Here is a 22,343-nt window from a genome sequence, read left to right as displayed (position 1 = left end):
AAAATATTAAAGGGGAAAAGCTTTTAGGGAGAAGGCCTTTGGGGAGAATGTCTGGAATTCCTTATCTAGGAAAGACTTCTAACATTAAGCATTCTGGAGCAGGGTTGTCAGTGAAAGGCCTAATGGACATAAGAAAGGTCGGCGTTAGTAAACTACCAGATAACTTTTAAAAACTTCAGATTCATCAGTACAGAGACATTACAAAATAACTGCTTCATGAGACTATGTAAAGAAAATAATTTTCATGACATATTTGCTATTTGTCTAACAGCAGATATATCTGTTTACTTGAAAAATTATATATAGAAAATTCAGACACTCTAGATTTACAAAAACTGAGCAACATTTAGTTTCAGACACTGAGATAAGTATGAGTGATGTAAATATCAATGATTAATGACCATAAACTCTTAAAGGTTGTGTTCTGAAACAAACATAAAAACCATCAGGAAATTCTAATAAGCACAGTGAAAAAGAAATGTTTAAAATTATTTTTAGCAGTAGGGCTGCTTGGATTTCAGCTAAGATCAAAACTTGTTTTCTTATCTGAGACATAATGACCAGATTTTGTTAATAAAGACATGTTATTCCTTAAAGTCTTAAGTTAGGTTCTAAATATTTGGGTTGTCCTTTTTCTGGTGTTTTTTTTTTTTCTTTTAAAAATAGAATAAAATTTAGAACTTTTTTTCCTTAAGCAAAAAGTTGTGCTTTAAATTGGGCCCAGAATTTTCTTATTTCTCGGAACTATACATCCACACCCACACACACGTACACAATGCATTACGTGGAGGCAAACTTGCACATTCCTGAGAGATCAAGGAATCATATTAATTTGCAGTCTTAAGGTACCTTAGAAATAATTTGTCTTGATTTTTATTGGGGTAAAACTGAAACTAAGAGAGGATTTCAAGGCTCATCCAGGATCACCCATCAGGTAGTTGCATATCGAGCTAGAGCCTTGATTTCCTGTGAGGCAAATTTGATCCAAATGACCTGGGTTTTACACAGTCTTCACTAACAGGATAGTCACTAGCCATATCCTAACGCCTCTGGATTTCACTGTTCTCAGTCGAAAATGCTGGAAGTATTGCTTTCAACTAGGATAATCCTCCATCTCTTGGGGGCGTTGGAAACACGGGGTGTTTCTAGATGCTGCAGTCACTGGATGGTGCTACTGGCATTTGTGGCCTTCCCCAGGTGGCAGTGTTTTCTCCCCTCACTGGGAAATAATGGGTGACCCATTATCAGGCCAGGGTTCTTTTATTTTTTTTTTTTGGGGCGCACCATGTGGCATGCGGGATCTTAGCTCCCCAACAGGGATGGAACCCTGTGCCCCCTGCAGTGGAAGCGTGGAGTCTTAACCACTGGACTGCCAGGGAAGTCCCAGGCCAGGGTTCTTTATATGTCAACTCATTTCCAAACCCAACTCTATCTATGGGGTACAGGTGGGCGGGGTGGCAGTCTTACTTAAACAACGCTGCTTTTAGTTTGCCAAAAGTCACTTTTTGGAATTCCCATTTTGGCATGTCTACATTCTATCTTTAGATCTTTAGACAGAAAAGGTTATGTTGGATTCAAGTGGAAAATACAGTCGTCTTTAGATGGTCAACATACATTTTAAAAAAATTTTATTTATTTTATTGATTTTTGGCTGCGTTGGGTCTTTGTTGCTGCACGCGGGTTTTCTCTAGTTGCGGGGAGCGGGGTCTACTCTTCGTTGCGGTGCGCGGGCTTCTCGTTGTGGTGGCTTCTTTTCTTGCAGAGCACGGGCTCTAGGCGCCCGGGCTCAGTAGTTGTGGTGCAGGGGCTTAGTTGCTCTGCGGCATGTGGGATCTTCTGGGACCAGGGGTTGAACCCACGTTCCCCGTATTGGCAGACGGATCCTTAATCACTGTGCCACCAGGGTAGTCCCCTTCTTCTTCTTCTTCTTCTTTTTTTTTTTTTTAAGAACTGCTTTCCAAAAGTGGAGGGACATTAAAAAAAAGTTTAGTTGTATAATGTCACCTTTTAAGTATGTTCAGGTTTTTAAAAAATGCATTTCTGTAATAGGTTGTGGCATGATACATACTTTTCCCCATGATATTAGTGATATATAATTGACTGGCAAAATTTCAAACTGCAATTCCAAGTTTTTGGCTATCTGGTCATTACATCTTGCCTATTTCCATGATTTATAAATAAAACCACAAATGCCACAACTAAGCAGAAGCAAAAAAGAAAAATGTACCCTATGAGTTATATCACAAGTCAATAAAAATACTGTATTCCTTTAAACAGATGTACTTATAAGAGCTTTATAACCCAAAGCAAGATATGTGGGATGCTTTAAGAAAAGGTTGCAATTTTGCAACAAGAAGTCTGTACAGCTCCTCCAGGCAGTAGCTGTGAAGGAGGTGCCTGTGTCTCAGAAACTTCTTTCCATCTGTTCTTGACACTTTTGCATCCCAAGCCCCGTTATTTACAAAGTTACCCATTTCGCAAGCTCAAAGCACCTTGCCTGGCAATTACGAACTCATGCAATGACATTTCATCCTTTCATGTGCAAATTCTAAAATTCATTGTAACGGAAAAGCTCAAAGTCGAAACTCTGTCTACAATTTGAAATGAAAGGATCAAAAATGTCAGACATTGCAGAATACCGGTTCGTAATAGAGCTCTCTTTATTTGTTCACTGTTCTTCAGTCATTTTTGTTTGTTTGTTACAAAATGCAGTCTTGATGCTTTATTTAAACAGTACTTAAACTAAACTGTTCATGCCATGCAAAAATAACATTTTATGCACTGTTTTGGGGGGAGGGGCTTCCCACTTTTTAGTTCACAGGCATTATTAACCGCATTTTTAAGAAACAAGTTTTTTGTTTGTTTGTTTTTGTTTTTATTATTGCCTTTGTAACTAGTCACATGCTGGTTTCACGTGTGGGACAGTAACCTGTGTCTCCTGGGTTGGAATGAATTTCTGGGGCAAACAAGTGGTTTTCCATCTTGCACCCTTCTTGACTGGTGTCCTTTTTAACTTCCGCCACAGCATGGTAAATGTCTTGCCTACAGTTGTGACTTGTGTCCTGTGGAGAGGAAGCGCCCACAGAGGCCTCTTCTCGTAAAGGGTCTCTTCCGTCACTAGGCTTATCTGCAAAGCAGTTCGGGTTGGAGTCCGCCTGCTTGTCCTGCCTCGTGGTCCCTTGGAGCTCTAAGAAATCATCGTCTTCGCCCGTGTCTATTTCCGTGAAGCTCCTCCTCTCTCTGGATGAGAAAGGAAAGAGTTTCTGCTTGGGAAACCGAGGCGTCAGCCCTTTGGAGGGTCCCTGACAATGTGCCGGAACCTCGGCGCCCAGCAAGGGTCTGTCTCCCTGGGAGGGGGTTTCTTCTAAGAGGATGGTACTGATGAGCTGCGGGGCGGTGAGTGGGAAGTCCGCCGCGGTGACCGGCAGTGGCCTGGCCGTGCTGGGTGGGGTCTGCGGGGCCCCGCCTCTGTTGTCCTTGAAGTTCACCTTGAGCGATCCGGACTTGAGTGGGTTGCTGCCTTTCAGCGAGCTCCTCGGGCTCTCGGCGGCACTGTCCGACTGCGAGGGGCCGTGAGGCCCACCCTGGGACCCACTGGAGTCGAGGTTCACAGTTACGTCGATTGGAGCGTATTCTGGGCTGGCGTCCCTGGCCGCGGGCATCTTCTCTCGGGTTAGGGTGAGGAATGGGGGGGCCCTGGCTCTTTGGTGCTCTTCTATCCGGGCGAGGTCGGGTGGGAACTTCATCTGCAGGTGGCAAGCGGAGGGCGGCGGCAGGGGCGACCTCTCGGTCTCCGTGAAGTCGGTGGCGCAGCTCGTGAAGCTGTCGATGCTGGAGGTGCTCTTCATGTCCACGATGCCCTCGGCCTGCGCCACGGCCAGCTGCTCCTGCGGGCAGATCACCTCCTCCATCTCTATCTCTTCTTCGTACGCAGACGGCCTCTCGGGCTGCTGCTGGCGTTCGGGATTCGGGTGGGAGTGAGGCTGCGTCTTGGTGATCTCGTTGTACAGCATCTCCAGTTTCTGGGCACTCAGATGCTGTGGGCTGGAGGAAGAAGTGTTGTTCAGCTGCTCGTGGGAGTCTCTTTGGCTGACCTCCTGGTACTTATTCTCGTAAGACTTGTTGGAGCTTGTTTCCGACAGAGCCTTCCGGGCCCACTTCCACCGGCTTGGAGAGAGGCGGTTATCCCCCGTGGAGTCTTTTGTATTGGCCGACTCTCCAGTCTTCTCCACAGCCACGTCTATCAGTTCCATACTGCGAGCAAAGGCATCTTTTAAGTTCATAGAAACGATGCTTCCATTCCTCTTGGCCCGCTCGAGAGCCTCTCTCCTTTTAATGGCCTTCTCCTGGCGTTTCTGCTCCTTGTAAAACTCAGAGAAGTTGTTCACGATGATTGGGATAGGAAGGGCAATCACCAGAACGCCTGCAATACAGCAGAGGCCTCCCACGATCTTTCCTAATAATGTTTTCGGGTAGATGTCACCGTAGCCGACGGTGGTCATGGTGATGGTGGCCCACCAAAATGAGGCCGGGATGCTGGTGAACTTGGTAGCATCTTCGTCCTTCTCAGCAAAAAATACCAGGCTGGAGAATATCATTATCCCCATGGCCAAGAACAGTATCAACAAGCCCAGTTCATTGTAACTCCGCCTGAGGGTGAAACCCAGGGACTGCAGGCCCGTCGAGTGTCTGGCGAGTTTCAGGATCCTGAGGATACGCATGATTCGGAAGATCTGGACCACGCGCCTCACGTTCTGGAACTGCAGCACGCTCTTGTTGGACTCCGTGAGGAAAATGGTGACGTAATACGGCAAGATGGCCAGCAAGTCGATAACGTTCAGTGGGCCCTTAAAGAACTTCCATTTATTTGGTGAGGACAGGAACCGTAAAAGGTACTCCATGGTAAACCAGGCGATACACACGGCCTCCACGTGGGCTAACTGGGGGTTGTCATTGGGCTGTCCAAATTCATCCATCTCCTGCAGCTCTGGTAGCGTGTTGAGAGACAGCGCAATAGTGGAGAGTACGATGAACAAGATGGACACGATAGCCAAGATCTGGAAAAGAAAAGAAAGTCAGGTCAGCAAGGCCTCTTAGCTGCTGAGGCAGCTAGGAGACATATGCGTTCACCATTCTTTAAAGGATACGTCTTGCTCAAAGGTATTCCAAGAAGGTGACTTTACAACCCCCAATTCTCCAACTAATACAAATACGTCCACTTTTTATGAGTTCATTTCACTTAGAGGCCTAATGTGTATAAAACAGATAACTAATGAGAATGTTCTACACAGCACAGGGAACTCTGCTCAATGCTCTGTGGTAACTTAAATGAGAAGGAAATCCAAGAAGGAGAGGATATACATATACGTACAGCTGATTCACTTTGCTGTACAGCAGACGATAACACAACATTGTAAAGCAACTCTACTCTCAGTAAAAATTAACAATAATAAAAAGAAGCCTAATGTAATATACTTTTTAATTCTAGGGTCTAAGCCATTTGAAAAAAATCCATTGTCCCCACCCCCCTCCCCCTTGCCCATTGTTCTCAGGCACCTTTGGAAGAGTTTTCGGGGAATAGTCATCTCTCCTCTCTTAGTTATTTGTAATTTTTCTCTCTTAACCACCCGGTTTATGTTTCCTTACACGAATTGCCATACATGTTATATTAGCTAGAAAAAATTCATGATTGCCAGAAGTTTTTTTTTTTTTTTTTTTCAGAAGTTTTATTCTACAACTAAAAACGCCAATGCAGACCTACGCGTGGAGAGATAATATGGCCTCAGTACAACAGTGTTTCCATAGAACATGTGCGATTTGTGTGGTAAGCACTGAAGTGAGGGAGCCTCCATCCTGGGCTATGTGGCCTTCTGGCCAGCCTCTGGTGGGAGAGGAGGGTTATGAGCTAACTTCATTCGGTTGAAAAAGGTTTCAGAACAAAGAACTTGAAGATTGTCCATGGTGATCTCGGTTCAGGGATCCCCGTGGGGCAGAGGAAGGGCCGCACCATATCAGATGTGGAAGGAGAGAGGAAGCGCTCAATAAGAAGTAAAAAGAGGATCAGTGACTGAATTTTGGAGTCAGTCATTCTGACCTCTGAGCTTGGCTTTATCGCTTACTGTGTGACTTTGGGCAAGTTACTTAACCTCTCTATGTCTCAGTTTACAGATCTGTCGAATGAAGACAACAATCGTAGTTATTTCATGGCTGTTGTGAAGATTACCCGACACACAGACATCACTAAATAAATGAATTACTCATAGTGTTAGAGGCTGAAATGAACAGGACTTCAGTCTGGAAAGACGAAGACCAAGAACAGGTATGTGGGAAATCTGTAAAACCATGCAGGGTATAGACAGCTTAAGCAGGGATTTCCTCACTGTAACCCAGTGTTCTAGATTGATAAGGCAAAGCATGAAGATGAAGGTTTGAGGGCGACAGAATAAAGCACTTCTTTGCTTAGTACAGACTGTGCATCTGGAACACATGATTCTTGGTGACGTAGGAAACCTCTCTTACCTAGGTTAGGTCTGGCTTGGTTTCATCTGACCTTCGCCAATGACCTCAAGAGGTATCACTGGTCTCAGTTATTATTTGTAGCTCTGAGAAAAATATCCTGACACTGTTTAATTTAGAAGTTCAGCATTCAGTAGACAATGATTAAGTATCTTGAGGCCACACATCTCAGTAAACATGAGACTGTGAAAAAATTATAACTGACATCAGGACTTCTGAACTTCTCTCCTCTTCATCCTTCTAAGTTTCTCTACTTCTGGGTTATTCTCCTTACCCTTGTTCTTTTCTCCTCTTACGCCTCACTTATACCTTTCATTGTTTTTTCTTCCTGTTTCTTCCAGCTCCCATCTTTCCTCTTAAACCACTTTAGAGTGAAAACCATAGTTGGTTCCAGAATGCACTGCAGAAATGAAGTAAAGATTTAAGTTTTCTTAACTTAAAGAACAGTACTGAGGGGCTTCCCTGCTGGCGCAGTGGTTGAGGGTCTGCCTGCTAATGCAGGGGACACGGGTTCGAGCCCTGGTCTGGGAGGATCCCACACGCCACGGAGCAGCTGGGCCCGTGAGCCACAACTGCTGAGCCTGCGTGTCTGGGGCCTGTGCTCCGCAACAAGAGAGGCCGTGATAGTGAGAGGACCGCACATCGCGATGAAGAGTGGCCCCTGCTTGCCACGGCTGGGGAAGACCCTTACACAGAAACGAAGACCCAACACAGCCAAAAATAAATAAATAAATTAAAAAAAAAAGAACAGTACTGAATTACTAGTGTTTTATAATTTTTTCTTAAACAAAACTAAGTACTTTTTACCCGAGTATACTTCAGGAGTTCCTTTAAAAATGTGGATCAATGAATGACAGTAGAATAAAGGTTCTCTTCATCTACTCCAAGAGACTGTGAAGGCTGAAGTCAGAAATCCCCTCAAGAAGGTTTAGATAAACCCATGGGTAATGGATTCAGAGGGTTTGTTAAGGACAAGTTGGGAATGCTCACCTCAAAGCTTTACCCTCAGGGGCCAATGGAATGGGGACATTTACAATATTCTGTCACTTAAATATTCTTAGGAAGCATTGGTCAGATTCCATCTACTCTTATGTTCTTACCATAAGGAACTAGGTTCCTCTGTATTTTCTAGAAGGTCACACTGTTCCTGATGTACCTTTGGGCATTTTAAGTACTGGGATTCCTGCCAGCATTCTTGTGCTGATAATCCATATTCTAGATTTTCCATATCTTCTTATCTGTTCACCTGCCTGTTTTGCATGCATTTTATTTACGATTATCACCTCCAAGAGCAAGGGAAAAGCAGAAATACAAATGACACCATTCTACTATCTTCCAACCTTTTAGACAAAGAACAAAGTGGAAGATGCAAGGTGGACCTTCAGGTTTTCCATGACTCCACAATCTGACCGAGATTGTAGGTCATTTTACTTTCGTATGTAAGTTTGGGAAATAATGAACATTGTATAGTTCTGATTTAGTCTATGGTCTGGTTGATGGCAACTTAATGAATATGGCTACTTTTAACACCTGAAAATCTGGCATGTGCACGGCATGATTTGAAGGACATTCTTGAAGAAAAGGAATTACTAAAGAAAAAAAATCCAAACACTCAAGCCCTTAGCAACCCCACATTCATGTTAAACTATAAGGTATTGCAGTGTATTATTTTCTGTCTCATGTTCAATGTGTCAAAACCCATTTGCTATCAATGTAAAGGAATGGTTTATTTTAAATATCTTGTGAAACTTGGAATTCTCCAAGAAAGATAGCACCTTAGACAAATTATTCAATATATATCAAGGATGATGTGTGATGCAATAAGCCAAATGAAAGGTTATTGTTTTTTTTTTTTAAGGTTATTGTTTTATGGTAGAGTTTTTTTTAACACAATAAATAGAACAAATGTGAAATTTTGCTCTAAGCTACAGGATACACCTCTAAACATGGATATTTACTTTGGTACAGCAAACCCTTATGGCATTTACGTATTGCTTCATTTATTATAACCATGCACAAGTTAGGTTTTTAATCCTGTCACCCCTAATAACCAGCTTCCGGAGCTGGCTCTTTCGGCTCCAGCAAATAGACTTATGTTTGTATATCGCAAATGAAGTGGAAATTTCAAACAATTACCTGGGTGATATCCGTCAACCCCCTTGGAATTTGGATTACATCATTTCCAAGGTTCCTTTCACCTCTAACATATGGCGAGTCTCTTTCTCAACTAAAACATTGTGCTAATTCCATTCACGTCCGCAAACCAAACCAAGGACAAGTCACAGTTGAGCCCATCCTTTTGGTTGAATTGCCAACATATAATTTTGTTGCTTAAGAAATAAAAGATTCAAATGCAAAGGCTTCGTAAAACATCATACTCTGTATGTTCCAAGCATTTAGTTACTGGAAATAGACATTCTTTCTGGATAACACTTTTCTTCCCTTTTCCATTGCCTGGATAATGATTTAATTCTTCACTTAGACACAGACTTTCAGAGGATCACACAGAGGTAAGAACAGGGCTCCTGGCACTGGCGTTACTGGGTCCCAAAAGTTGGTTGCATTGATTTCTGTTTGTGAGAGAAGTAAGGCAGGTGGAGATTTGCCCCTATTTACCAACTTGTTGATTTTATATCTTTTGAAGATAGTGGGTGTTTTGTGGTGGAAAGAACACAGGACAAGGAATTAAAATACATGGCCTGATGAGACCTTCAAGATGGCGGAGGAGTAAGACGTGGAGATCACCTTCCTCCCCACAAATACATCAGAAATACATCTACACGTGGAACAACTCCTACAGAACAGCTACTGAATGCTGGCAGAAGACCTCAGACCTCCCAAAAGGCAAGAAACCCCCACATACCTGGGTAGGGGGAAAGAAAAAAGAAATAACAGAGACAAAAGAATAGGGACAGGACCTGCACCTCAAAACAAAAATAAACCAATAAACTGAAAATGTAGGCAGAACACTCTATGACATAAATCACAGCAAGATCCTTTTTGACCCACCTCCTAGAGAAATGGAAATAAAACCAAAAATAAACCATGGGACCTAATGAAACTTCAAAGCTTTTGCACAGCAAAGGAAAACACAAACAAGACGAAAAGACAACTCTCAGAATGGGAGAAAATATTTGCAAATGAAGTAACTGACAAAGGATTTAATCCCCCAAATTTACAAGCAGCTCATGCAGCTCAATTTCCAAAAAATAAACAACCCAATGCAAAAATGGGCAGATGACCTAAATAGACATTATTCCAAAGAAGATATACAGATTGCCAACAAACACGTGAAAGGATGCTCAACATCACTAATCATTAGAGAAATGCAAATCAAAACTACAACGAGGTATCACCTCACACTGGTCAGAATGGCCGTCATCAAAAAATCTACAAACAATAAATGCTGGAGAGGGTGTGGAGAAAAGGGAACCCTCTTGCACTGTTGGTGGGAATGTAAATTGATACAGCCACTATGGAGAACAGTATGGTGGTTCCTTAAAAAACTAAAAATAGAACTACCATACGACCCAGCAATCCCACTACTGGGCATATACCCTTAGAATACCATAATTCAAAACGAGTCATGTACCACAATGTTCACTGCAGCTCTATTTATAATAGCCAGGACATGGAAGCAACCTAAGTGTGCATTGACAGATTAATGGATAAAGAAGATGTGGCACATATATACAATGGAATATTACTCAGCCATAAAAAGAAACGAAATTGAGTTATTTGTAGTGAGGTGGATGGACCTAGAGACTGTCATACGGAGTGAAGTAAGTCAGAAAGAGAAAAACAAATACCGTATGCTAACACATATATATGGAATCTAAAAAAAAAAAAAGTTCTGAAGAACCTAGGGGCAGGACAGGTATAAAGATGCAGACGTAGAGAATGGACTTGAGGACACGGGGAGGGGGAAGGGTTAGCTGGGACGAAGTGAGAGAGTGGCATGGCCATATATACACTATCAAATGTAAAATAGATAGCTAGTGGGAAGCAGCCACATAGCACAGGGAGATCGGCTTGGTGCTTTGTGACCACCTAGAGGGGTGGGATAGGGAGGGTGGGAGGGAGATGCAAGAGGGAGGAGATATGGGGACATATGTATACGTATAGCTGATTCACCTTGTTATACAGCAGAAACTAACACACCATTGTAAAGCAATTATACTCCAATAAAGATGTTAAAAAATAAATAAAACCCATGGCCCTACCTCCATGGCCACACGGACAAGCCAGTTTCCTCTGCAAACATCAATGCCCTCATCTGCAAAATGCCTTCCATTTGCCTCACCTGCCTGAGAGGCTTGTTAAGGACCAGACTAGGTCAAGCCCATGAAGCATCTATAAAATGTAAAGTACTATACATGCTGGAGTTGTGTCTGGAAAAAGCCCTTGGTCAGTATTGGGAGGGAATAATGAACACAAACCGCTTCTTCCCCATTTAAATACAACTGGAGACCTATTTCACGTTCATACTTGAAAGACTTTCAAGCACATTGTTTCCCCTCGCCAGTGGTTTGCATGCCACACCCAGATAACTGTAGCTTATCTGCCTTAGGACTGAACCATCTAGTTTGCCAATATTTAAGAACTGGACTGAGGTTGGCTGGGTGTGTGGGTGGAATGGGTGAGGTTGGTCAAAGGGTATGAACTTCCAATAATAAAATAAATTGAGTCCCGGGGATGTACAGCAATGGGTTAATAGAGTAGAAGAGAGTAGATCTTAAAAGTCGCATCATAGGGAAAATCTTTTGTTACTATGTGAAGTGATGGATGTTAACTAAACTCATTGTGGTAATCATTTCATAATATAGACAGATGTCAAATCATTATGCTGTACACCTAAAATTAAATCAATGTTATATGTCAATTATATCACAATTAAAAAAGAAAGAGGTAGACTGAGGTCGCTTCGGGTGAATCTGACCTGCCTTGAGTCTTAAAATATGCAGAAAGTTTTCAAGCTTGGGCCTCCTGAGTGATAATCTGTTTTGTATTCACCAACTTTCAGTACTCCCCCAAAACACATGCGAACTTGGGTGCCTTGCACTGAGGTCAGTGCAGATACTTTCTCTCTCTCATCTCCCCCAAACTCTCCTTCCTTCTTTGACAAATATGTGCTGAGAGGTGAAACTGAGTGAGTTATAAGCTCTTAACTACATAGCACTCCTGTGTTATCTTCTTAGTGGAATATAGTACATTAAAAAAAACAAAACCTGGTCAGCAATAGAAAACAACATGGGGAAACGTGATTATAAGAATTTTCAGGAGAGAATCAACTTATTTAAGCCGACAGGAAGAAGGTCCGTGATGAGCATTATTAGAAACATGAAACTTCTTCTGTTTTCAGGAAAAGGACAAAGCACAATGACAGTTCTGAGCCTGTAAGCCAAAGACCAAACCATTTGTTGAGGGAAGAAGTGAGAAGTAGGTAAAAATATCATGACTTTCATCTACCTATCTTCTATTTCTAGCTGTTTCCCAGAAGACTACTGGACTCAGCAAACCGGAAAATAAATCCTGTGATTTGCACCAAAGGAAGAATAATCTAGGACTGTGTGCAGTCCTAATATCTCATATTCCTTGAAGCCATGATGCTCTCCTCTAAGGCTGGGGGCCCTTGATGATCAGCCCTTTCTTCTCACAAATATCCCCTTGCCCTCCCAGGACATATGAGATTCTGTGCTTAAGTTCTCTGATGATTTGCATATACAGGCATGAATCCCTTATGGGCTAGCACCACATGACTCATGCAAAGAATGAGCATCACTGAAAGGGTCAGTTGATTTTTAGTTATTTTGGACCCATGGATAACAGGAGCCCAGGAATTCAATCCCCCACCCCCATCTGTGGACTGTTGAATGAGGGGTTTCAAAAGACTTAGTCATCCACACACAAGCAGATGTCAGCTGGAAGCCTGAATGATGCTTTTCATTTGGGATGGGGTGGGATGTGAGAAGCAATCCAGTTCTGCATACTATCGAATTTCTCTTTTGGTTTTTCTTCTCAGATCTGAAACCAATTTTTTGAGAGGAGAGTTTTTGGCTGTCTTATGACTAAAGATACTGTTGTAATATTTTCTTGGTATCTCCTGAAATAAGCTGCGTTTCACTACCCATGATACATTTCTTATTTTAAAAGATTAGATTTGGGGAAGCAAGTCACTAGGTAGAAGGCTGGTGAAGGGAACTTTAATCTCATTCATAGTAACTCTGCAAAGAAAGGAGCAACAGTGAGACACCTTTAATCTTACACCCACTCCAGTGATTAGACAAAAGTCTACAAAGTCTTCAGGAGCCAGAGAGTAAAAATGAAGATGGGCCAAGCTTGGTGAAACACAGACATTACTGCCTCTATTGGCCCCTGAAGGGCAGGAACTATGGCTCTTTTCTTTAGACTGCTCAGCCTAACTCCTAGAACGCACACCATCAATGTTCAGACTCTTCCCTTTAGTGTGTGAATAACAGATTTTGGGGGAAGGACACAAGAAAGAGAATTAGTGGAGTATATCCTTTGAACAGGATTTCATTTAACTTGATACCTAGAATGTAAAAAAAAAAAAAATCATAGAACAATCAAGTTAGATGAAATCTTGAAGTATGCCATGTCTTACTTTATAGATAAAGAAACAAAAGATTCAGGGATTCTACTGCACCTGGTGGGTGGAGGGGAGGCAATAGTAAGGGAATTAGAGTTGACAAGTCTGAGTTTGAATCCTGCTTCTGATTATTCTATTAGTTTTGAGGACGTGGGCACCACAATTAGCTTTTTCTAGGGCTTATTATTCCCATATAGAAAATGTGGAAAATAAAGACTTGTTTTGCTTACCTATAGAGCATCGTTTTGAGGACTGTGCTGGCTAATTTTATGTGCCAACTTGGCTAGGCTGTGGTGCCCAGTTGTTGCATCCAACAGCAGTCTGGAACTTGTGAAGGTATTTTTTAGGTGTGATTAATGTTTAAATCAGTAGACTCTGAGTAAAGCGGATTATCCTCCATCACGTGGGTGGGCCTCGTCCAATCAGTTGAAGGTCTTAAGATGACGACAAGTTTTCCAAAGAAGAAGCAATTCTGCCTCGAGACTGTCATACAGAAACCTTGCCTGAGTTTCCAGTCTGCCTGGCCTGCTCTGTGGAATTTTGTTTTTTTTAAGGTTTGGTTTTTTTTAAAGCCATTGCTTTTATTTATTTATTTTTAAAATTTTAATTAATTAATTAATTTTTTGGGCTGCGTTGGGTCTTTGTTGCTGCGTGCGGGCTTTCTCTAGTTGCGGCGAGCGGGGGCTACTCTCTGTTGTGGTGCGCGGGCTTCTCATTGCGGTGGCTTCTCTTGTTGCAGAGCACAGGCTCTAGGTGCGTGAGCTGAGTAGTTGTGGCTCGTGGGTTCTAGAGTGCAGGCTCAGTTATTATGGCGCATGGGCTTAGTTGCTCCACAGCATGTGGGATCCACGGATTCAGGAATTGAATCTGTGTCCCCTGCATTGGCAGTCGGATTCTTAACCACTGCGCCACCAGGGAAGTCCTGCTGTGTGGATTTTGAACTCAAGATTGAAACATCAACTCTTAACTTGAATTTTCAGCCTGCTGTCTTGCCCTGTGGATTTCAGACTTGCCAGTTCTCACAATTGTGTGAGGCCAGCTCCTTGATGTCTGTCTGTCTCTCTCTCTATATAAATACACACACACCTATATATGCATTTACATATATAGGGTTGGCCAAAAAGTTTGTTTGGATTTTCTGTAAGATGTTATGGAAAAATCTGAGTATATATATATATATTCTATTGGTTCTATTTCTCTGAAGAATTCTAATACGAGAACAAATAAGATAAAATACATGATAGCACTTTGCAAGCTGTAGAGTGCTAAAAAATGTTAATTATTTTTACTTATTTATTCATTTATTTATTTGGCCACGCCACATGGCACGCGGGATCTTAGTTCCCCTACCAGGGCTTGAACCCGTGCCCCCTGCAGTGGGTGCGCAGTGTCTTAGCCACTGGACTGCCAGGGGATTCCCCCAAAATGTTAATTGTTATAATTATTTGAGAACTTCCCAAATCATACATCTATTCCTGTTGAGCCGTAAGAAGTTCCTCATTCTTTGTGTGACTCCAATGCCTAGATGGTGGTCCTTTTGACATCCTACAAAGAGAGCGTATTCATGTGCATGGCATAAGTTGGAGGGCCACAAGGAAAGACAGCTTCATTACTTGGTGCAAAATGAATCAAGAAGAATTCCCTAAGTTGGACTTTTCTTAACAGCTGCCAAGCTCCTAAGATGCCGCATCTTCCATTTACCTGAGCTGAGTGAACTCAGGGAAGGTGAGCAAGTGGAAAATAAAGGTCAACAAATATTACTCTCGAAAACCACATAAGGGGTTTGTTAATTATGTGCCAGTGGGACTCATCCTCAATGTGGGTGGGGAATCAGTAAGTGATTCAAATTTTGAGACCCTTGTAAAGACCATTATGCTTTCATGTGTTTTTCAGCCGGTTTCATCTTTCCATTCCTTTTTACTCATGCTTGGTGGTTGAACTGGCTTGAATTCCCCCTTCCAGCCAGGCTGGGACCCTCACTGCTTCCTGGGCATGTCATTCCTTTTCATCCCATCAGGCACTGCCTCCCCCATTGTCCTCTTTCTGCCCCAATCCTGCCACTTCTCCAGGAAGCCCTCCCTTGCACTCCAGATGACACTGGCGTCTCTCCTCTGAATGCCTGTAGCCTCTATTTCTTGGGTTACCTAATGCACAGAAGGTGTCACGCACACTTCTTGCATTTACTCACGTGGTCTCCCTTTGCAGCCTTGCCTGCACTCAGAGAGCTGCCTCCTTGCAAGATTGCCAGACTTAGAAGATAAATACACAGGATGCCCAGTTAAGTCTGAATCAAATTTTTGTATGAGACAACAAAGTATTTCTTGCTTATAAGAAATTCACTAGGCATTCTGTATTTGATCTGGCAACCATACCTCCTTGGAATGTTGATCCAGGGGGCAATCCTTGCTCCAGGCTGGCCCCATTGGCTTCTCTTCCTCTTGCAAATCTGAAGTTTGAACTGAGAGACTTGGAGATTAGGAGTTGCTTGGATGGAGTCACATTAATAGCGGTGTCCCAGAAGAAGGAGCGACAAAGCCCCTCAATTTCTGCCTTGGAACAGTTCCTTCCAATAAGCTGTCTCTCCCCCGCCCTGTATTAGCTTCAGTTGGCCAGAGTTTTGATCTGTTACACCCATAAAACCTTACAACCTTCTTAACTAATCATTTGACAGTTTCAAAGACGATAGTTTTGTTTCTCAAACAGGATTTTCGAATTATGGAAGGGAATGACTACCTATTCTCTATAGGTAGAAACAGAGCAGACACTTTGCAAATCTGTTTTAAATAAATGAATAACCATAAAAAGGGACTGGAGGAAAGGAGAATAGACCTTGAAGAAACCAAGTATTTTCTAATTACCCAAGAATAATAAGATAGGTTCCTAGTCATTTTCTCTTGCTTCCACATGGTCCAAAGTCAGCCAAAAAGCTTTAACCAGCAATAGACTTTTTTAACGACAGAAATTCATATTACAAATACCCCATTTTGTGATAACAGACCAACTTTACAACTTCAGCAAAATAATCATTTCCTAGTTTAAGCTCTGTAATTTTATTAATCCTTTCTGCTTTTTTTTCATTATATTGAGCAAATTGCTTTAAAATTTTTTTTTTTACCTTATTCTTTGAGAAGCCTGCTTTTGACTGTATATTAGCTTTCAGCTTCACCTTCACAGAAGGGTACATTTTCTTAAAAAAAGTGTTGTATTCATTTTATATCACTTTTTTTTTTTTGCTGAGTATGACTTGGAGCCTCAGTTAATCCAACCAGTGAATAAAGTGATAGTTCTTTGTATATATATGGGTGGATTCAGGTTTGTGCAATAAATGTTAAGCCACTGAGAAGAATTAATAGTGTAGGTTAACTATTAAAAAGTACATACATACAACTATACTTCAATAAAAAAGAATATGAAAAAGACACACACACACACACACACACACACACACACACACACACACAATCACTGTTCCATGTAACCAAAAGTAAAGCATCAGAGGAAAGTCACCAAAAAACTTCATAAAAGCGTAAACTTACAAGTGTTGCATTTAATATTTATTTACAAGTATAATTTGTTCAAATACCATGCCTATATAAACAAATATCTTACATGTGTGAAGACCTAAAACAAAATAAGAAAATGAAAAGAAGCTTCCCTCTCTCTTCTCCTTCTTATTCTCCTTCAATTTTCTAGTTCTTTGAAAAGATAATTCATGAAAACCTGAGGGAGAAAAAACAGATTTTGAACACAGAGTATTTTGAACAGTGGACTATTTACAGCTCTATCATCCTTCTTTTTCCTATTGGAAAAATGTTTCCTTGCTCTCAGGACAATTCTAATCATAAATCTTCTTTTTGTGAGGGAGGCCTTAAAGGATGGGTAGAAGCTTCCACACAGAAAAGGGGTTAATGGGCACGATAGGCTGACCTCTCAGGATAAGCGAAGCTTCAAAGCCCAGACTATGTGGTTTGCTCAGAAAGTTACAAGTAATTTTGTTTGACTGGGGTCCTCCATAGGAGTCCCTGGTGATTTCAGGGCTGCTGCATATAAGGGTATAGGACTGGTCCGCTCCAGAGGGCACCAATAAAGAGATTAGAATGTGAACGATGCCTCTTTCATCTGTGCAGTAAACAACCTTCACAAGCTTGCGACAGCCCTGGTTTCTGGGACCCAAGGAGTCTGGTGTGACTGATGCAGGCAGAGGAACAGAGCTGAGCGGGTGTGGGGCGCTTCTGGGAAGTTAGGCAATGGACCAATCCTGAAGGCTGCTGGATGCATTAATGGAGAGTTTGGTGGGTTTTCCTCAACGTGTGGTCCCTGGACCAGAAGCATCAACATTATGTAGTAACTTGTGAGAAATGCAAATCCTCAGGCCTCATTCCATATATATTGAATCAGCAGCTCTGGAGAGAGGCCCAGCTACCTGTGTTTTCACAAGCCTTCTAGGTCACTCTGATGCTCGCTAAAGCTTGAGGACACTGCTGTCAGGAGGAGAAGCCACAGACATTTTAAGCAAGGGAATGACACGTTCAGATTTGCATTTAGAAGAGCACAAACTAGGATGTGTGGGACAGATAGGGGTAGGGGTGCAAATGAAGACAAGAAGAGAAGTTTCCATTGCAAGGACAGTAGGAAAGGGCAAGAAGGGAATAGATTATAAAAATATTCACAGTCGGCCCTCTGTATCCACGGGTCCTGCATCCCCGGATAGGGAGGGCCGGCTGTACTACACCATTTCATATAAGGGACTGGAGCATGCATGGATTTTGGTATCCGTGGGTGTCCTGGAACCAATCCCCCGCAGGTGCCGAGGGACCACTCTATAAGCTGGAATTTCAACCTTGCTTGCTGTGCAGATGGGAACTCTAGGACTCTGCCATGTTTATGACTAAGTTTATCAGGGAGACTGAGTAGCCTTGACAGACCTCCATTATTATCTTAAACAAGTAGAAACTCTGAGCAACTACTGAGCCCGCGTGCCTAGAGCCCATGCTCCGCAACAAGAGACGCCACCACAATGAGAAGCCCTTCCACCACAATGAAGAGTAGCCCCCACTCGCCACAACTAGAGAAAGCCCACGCACAGCAACAAAGACCCAATGCAGCCAAAAATAAAATAAATTTATAAAATACCATTCACTTTATTAAAAAAAAAAAGAAGCATGCTCATTTTTTGAATTATTTCTCACCCACTCCAACTTCCAATTTCTGCAAGGAAGTCTTCTACATTTACAGAATTAAAGTGCCATTAAAAACTGGCTGTGTTCCTTGGACACCTAGTCGGCCTCATCAATCACCATTAACAGGGAATTGCAAGGATTTATTTCCACCATTAGCCCCATATGTAAAGACCGTCACAGCAGCTTCAAAGAAAGAAAACAACAAAAGCTGTAATGCAATCATTATTTTTCCTTTTAATGAAACTCTGCAGCAAACCTCTTCTAGAAAGTAGTTTTGGGGTCAACATCATTAAGACGACATTATGGAATGCCAGAAAACAGAAGACTTACGAGGGTCATGCTGAAATGAAGCAGCTCTGCCAAGGGGAAGGTTAGATGGGAGCCAAATCCAGCTGTGACTGCAGAGGACTTGCAGGGTTCACCTGATACCTGCTCCTGGGGGCAGGCTGCTGTGCTGTCCCTGGGCCAGTGGGCAGCAGCAGCTCACGGATGCTTCTGTTGCAGGGATGACAGGTGTTCTTCACGGCCTGAAGCCAAGCATCACAAACAAGGGCCTTGAATGGATTTCTGTTTGGCTTGTTTTGACAGCAACCATTGGAGACCCATGATTGAAATGGGCTCAAGCACATCTGTTCTTATTAGGGATTAAGGAGGTGTTTAATTGGGCAGAGAGGTCCTGCTGTTTATAGCTGTCGGATGTGGACATTTTCTACAATCACATAGACTCATTCTGTTATCTGTATAGAGTCCTTCCTGGGTTCTATCATGAAGGCTGCTTAAGAGCTTATCAATCAAAATGTGGTCCTCAAATCAGCAGCATCACCTTGGAGATTATTGGAAATGCAGAATCTCAGGCTCCATCCAAAAGGCCCACTGAATCAGAACTTATTTTCACAAGATTCCCAAGTGATTCATATGCACATTTAAGTTTGAGAAGCTCTGACCTCAGACACAAATCCATACAATTAAATTAAAAATAAAAATCAGCTTAGGAAGCTCTTCTGTAGATTTTTAACCAGTGGATCTCAGTTTTGGAAGCAGGGGTGTGTTGTTAGGCCTTGTGGGGATTTTCAGCACTGTTCAGAGATTCTAGGGTCGTGGATGTAGTTAGCTAGAAAAAAGCTTCACAGATGATGGGGAAGTGGTCTCTACTCCCGCCCAGACCTCTTCACCCAGACTTCCTTGCTCTCCCAGTCACTACTTTAAACACTTTCGCATACTTGGCAGTAGAAAGAATGCTGGGTGATGAGTCAGATCACGTGACCTTCCTCCCGGGTCTGCATTACAAAATTAACTGCACGACCTGAGTCAAGACATGGAGCCTTAATTTCTCCAAGTATAGACTGGGGCTCATCATGACAAGTTCATTTACATTACTAGGTTGTAGTGATGAGGAAATTATGTAACGCACGTGAAAGTGTTTTGGAAGTTTAGCGTTCTATAGAAATGCCAATATTTTTATGATCTAAGTGCATTTAAAAAAACATAGACTGTAGAGTTTGGGGCAGAATTATTATATAATGTTAGAGGTAGAAGAACTCTATTCTTACAATTTCTTGTTGGAAGTTAGCACATTCTTTCCTATGAAATTGCCATTTAGCCCATGTCTGTAGATGCTGCTGACTGGTAAGTTCGATAGAGATAAATATCTAGTCCTTTGGAAAAGTCAGCATACCGGGTTGATAGTGTCCCCTGAAAGTTCATGTATACCCAGAACCTCAGAATATGAGCTTATTTGGAAACAGTCTTTGCAAATGTAATTAGTTAAGATGGGGTCATATTCAACTAGGGTGGACCCTCAATCCAATAGCTGGTGTCCTTAGAAGAAATCCAGAGAGACACACACAGAGGGAAGATGGCCATGTGACAACAGAGGCGGAGATTGAGTGGTGCAGCTATAAGGCAAGGAATTCCAAGAACTGATAGCAGCCATCAAAAGCTAGGGAGAGGCAAGGAAGGATTCCTCTTTAGAGCCTTCAGACACCTTGATTTCAGACTTCTAGCCTCCAGAACTATGAGAGAATAAACTTCTGTTGTTTTTGGTCACCCAGTTTGTGGTAGTTTCTTACAGAAGCCCTAGGAAATTAATACAATTTGGTTGTATTATTCAATGAAAGGGTCCGGTCTTTAATGAGAGGCAGAGTTGAGAACACTCAAGGAGCCATAACATAGATTCCCTTCAAAAGTGAATTTAATGTTATTTGCAAAGGAGAGGGAACGTCATAGGGGTTTGGAACCCCAGTCAGCAGGAAAAACAGTTCTTAACTGGGAGAAACTAAGTTGTATTTACTGTTGGAAGTAAATAGCTACAATTTGTTAAGTAGATAATTAACAGCTGTATTCTAAACAGCAGCCCAGTACCAGTTAGAACATGTGGGTCCAGAGCTGTAAAGGTCACTCGCCCCAGAGGGATGTAGGAAAAAGATAAATAAGGACACACTACAGGATACCGTATTAAAACGGTCAAGGTAGCAACAAGAAATTTCTCTGATGTGAGGAAATTAAAAAAACCCAATTTTAGATGGATGGTAACTAGAATTGTGCTGGTGATCATTTTTTTGGCGTATATAGGTGTTGAATTATAATGCTGTACATCTGAAACATATTAAAAAAAAGAATGATAGGGATTATGTAATCACTAGCCACATTGCTCTTAGCACTAATTTATACTTTTCTTTTATGTAATATATTATGCATGTTTTATGTGTATGTATGTATGTATATATATATATATATATAGTACATACGTCCCTGCTCCAGTGTTATACGTCTCAAATTCTAGTAAAATATAAAACAATTGGGCCTCCCTGGTGGCGCAGTGGTTGAGAGTCCGCCTGCCGATGCAGGGGACACGGGTTCGTGCCCCGGTCCGGGAAGATCCCACATGCCGCGGAGCGGCTGGGCCCGTGAGCCATGGCCGCTGAGCCTGCGCATCCGGAGTCTGTGCTCCGCAACGGGAGAGGCCACAACAGTGAGAGGCCCGTGTACCGCAAAAAAAAAAAAAAAAAATATATATATATATATATAACAATTTTTTTGATGGTTTCTATAGGAGTCATGTACACTAAGACACTTTCCTTCTGTGATCATTAGCACCTGTGCTACCCAGGCTATGATAATTTAGAGAAAAAGCAGCCTTCTCAGAAAAACTCTTCAGATGCTGATTAAAATTCAGGGCATAAAAAAAGACAGCATTTGTTGTTAGTTTTTGAAGAACTCTGCTATAAAGGAGATAAGAGAAATGGACCTGTAGCTATAAATGGAGGTGGAGCAATAGCAAAAAAGCCCATAAGTAAATGTTATTAAAAAAATTTTAATTGGAGTAGAGTTGATTTACAATGTTGTGTTACTTTCCGCTGTACAGCACAGTGAATCAGTTATACATATACATATATCCACTCTCTTTTAGATTCTTTTCTCATATAGGTCATTACAGAGTACTGAGTAGAGTTCCCTGTGCAAAAAGTCCAATTTTAAACACTTCCTCTAGTGGTGGTTTATAAGTTAAAAGTGCTGGGGAATTCGCATGCTATTGTTTAGATAAACCACCAGTAAGTGTACTGTATATCCCTGTCTCTCTGTTATTCAAGCCCCTAGTAAGCAGGTCCTACCAGATCAGGGTGGAAGCTACCTATGAACAGCTCCCTAGAACACCATTTTTCAAACTGTGCGTCCCAACTCCTTTATGGGTCAGAAATTCTGATAGTCAGAATCAGCCGTAAAAAAAGTGAAATGGTTGGGATTTCCCTCGTGGTCCAGTGGTTAAGACTCCATGCTTCCACTGCAGGGGGCAAGGGTTTGATCCCTGGTCGGGGAACTAAGATCCCGCATGCCGCATGGTGTGGCCACACACACACACACACACACACACACACACACACACACACACAAAGTGAAATAGAATAGGTGAGGATAGAACAGAAAATATCAGGAAGCGTAAGTAATGTTTTGTAAAATGTTTGTTGATTTGTGTGTGTGTGTGTGTGTGTGTGTGTGTGTGTGTGTGTGTGTGTACTGGCTCGTGATTCCTACCCCCA

General features: G+C 42.1%; 1 protein-coding gene across 1 annotated transcript in view; it reads right to left on the bottom strand.

Annotated features, from left to right (window-relative positions):
• Positions 1-2,772: 2,772 nt before the first annotated feature.
• KCNB2 (potassium voltage-gated channel subfamily B member 2) overlaps positions 2,773-22,343 on the bottom strand; it is a 390,956-nt gene continuing 371,385 nt past the window's right edge. The window contains exon 3 of the mRNA XM_032610141.1: positions 2,773-5,057. Within this exon, the coding sequence (XP_032466032.1) occupies positions 2,898-5,057 (2,160 nt within the window). The 3' untranslated portion in view covers positions 2,773-2,897. The remainder of the gene's footprint in view (positions 5,058-22,343) is intronic.

The sequence above is a fragment of the Phocoena sinus genome, chromosome 17 (assembly GCF_008692025.1).
Source record: "Phocoena sinus isolate mPhoSin1 chromosome 17, mPhoSin1.pri, whole genome shotgun sequence".
In the NCBI taxonomy this organism is placed as follows: domain Eukaryota; kingdom Metazoa; phylum Chordata; class Mammalia; order Artiodactyla; family Phocoenidae; genus Phocoena; species Phocoena sinus.
Note: the sequence above shows the minus strand (reverse complement) of the source record. Positions and strands in the feature narration are given on the sequence as shown.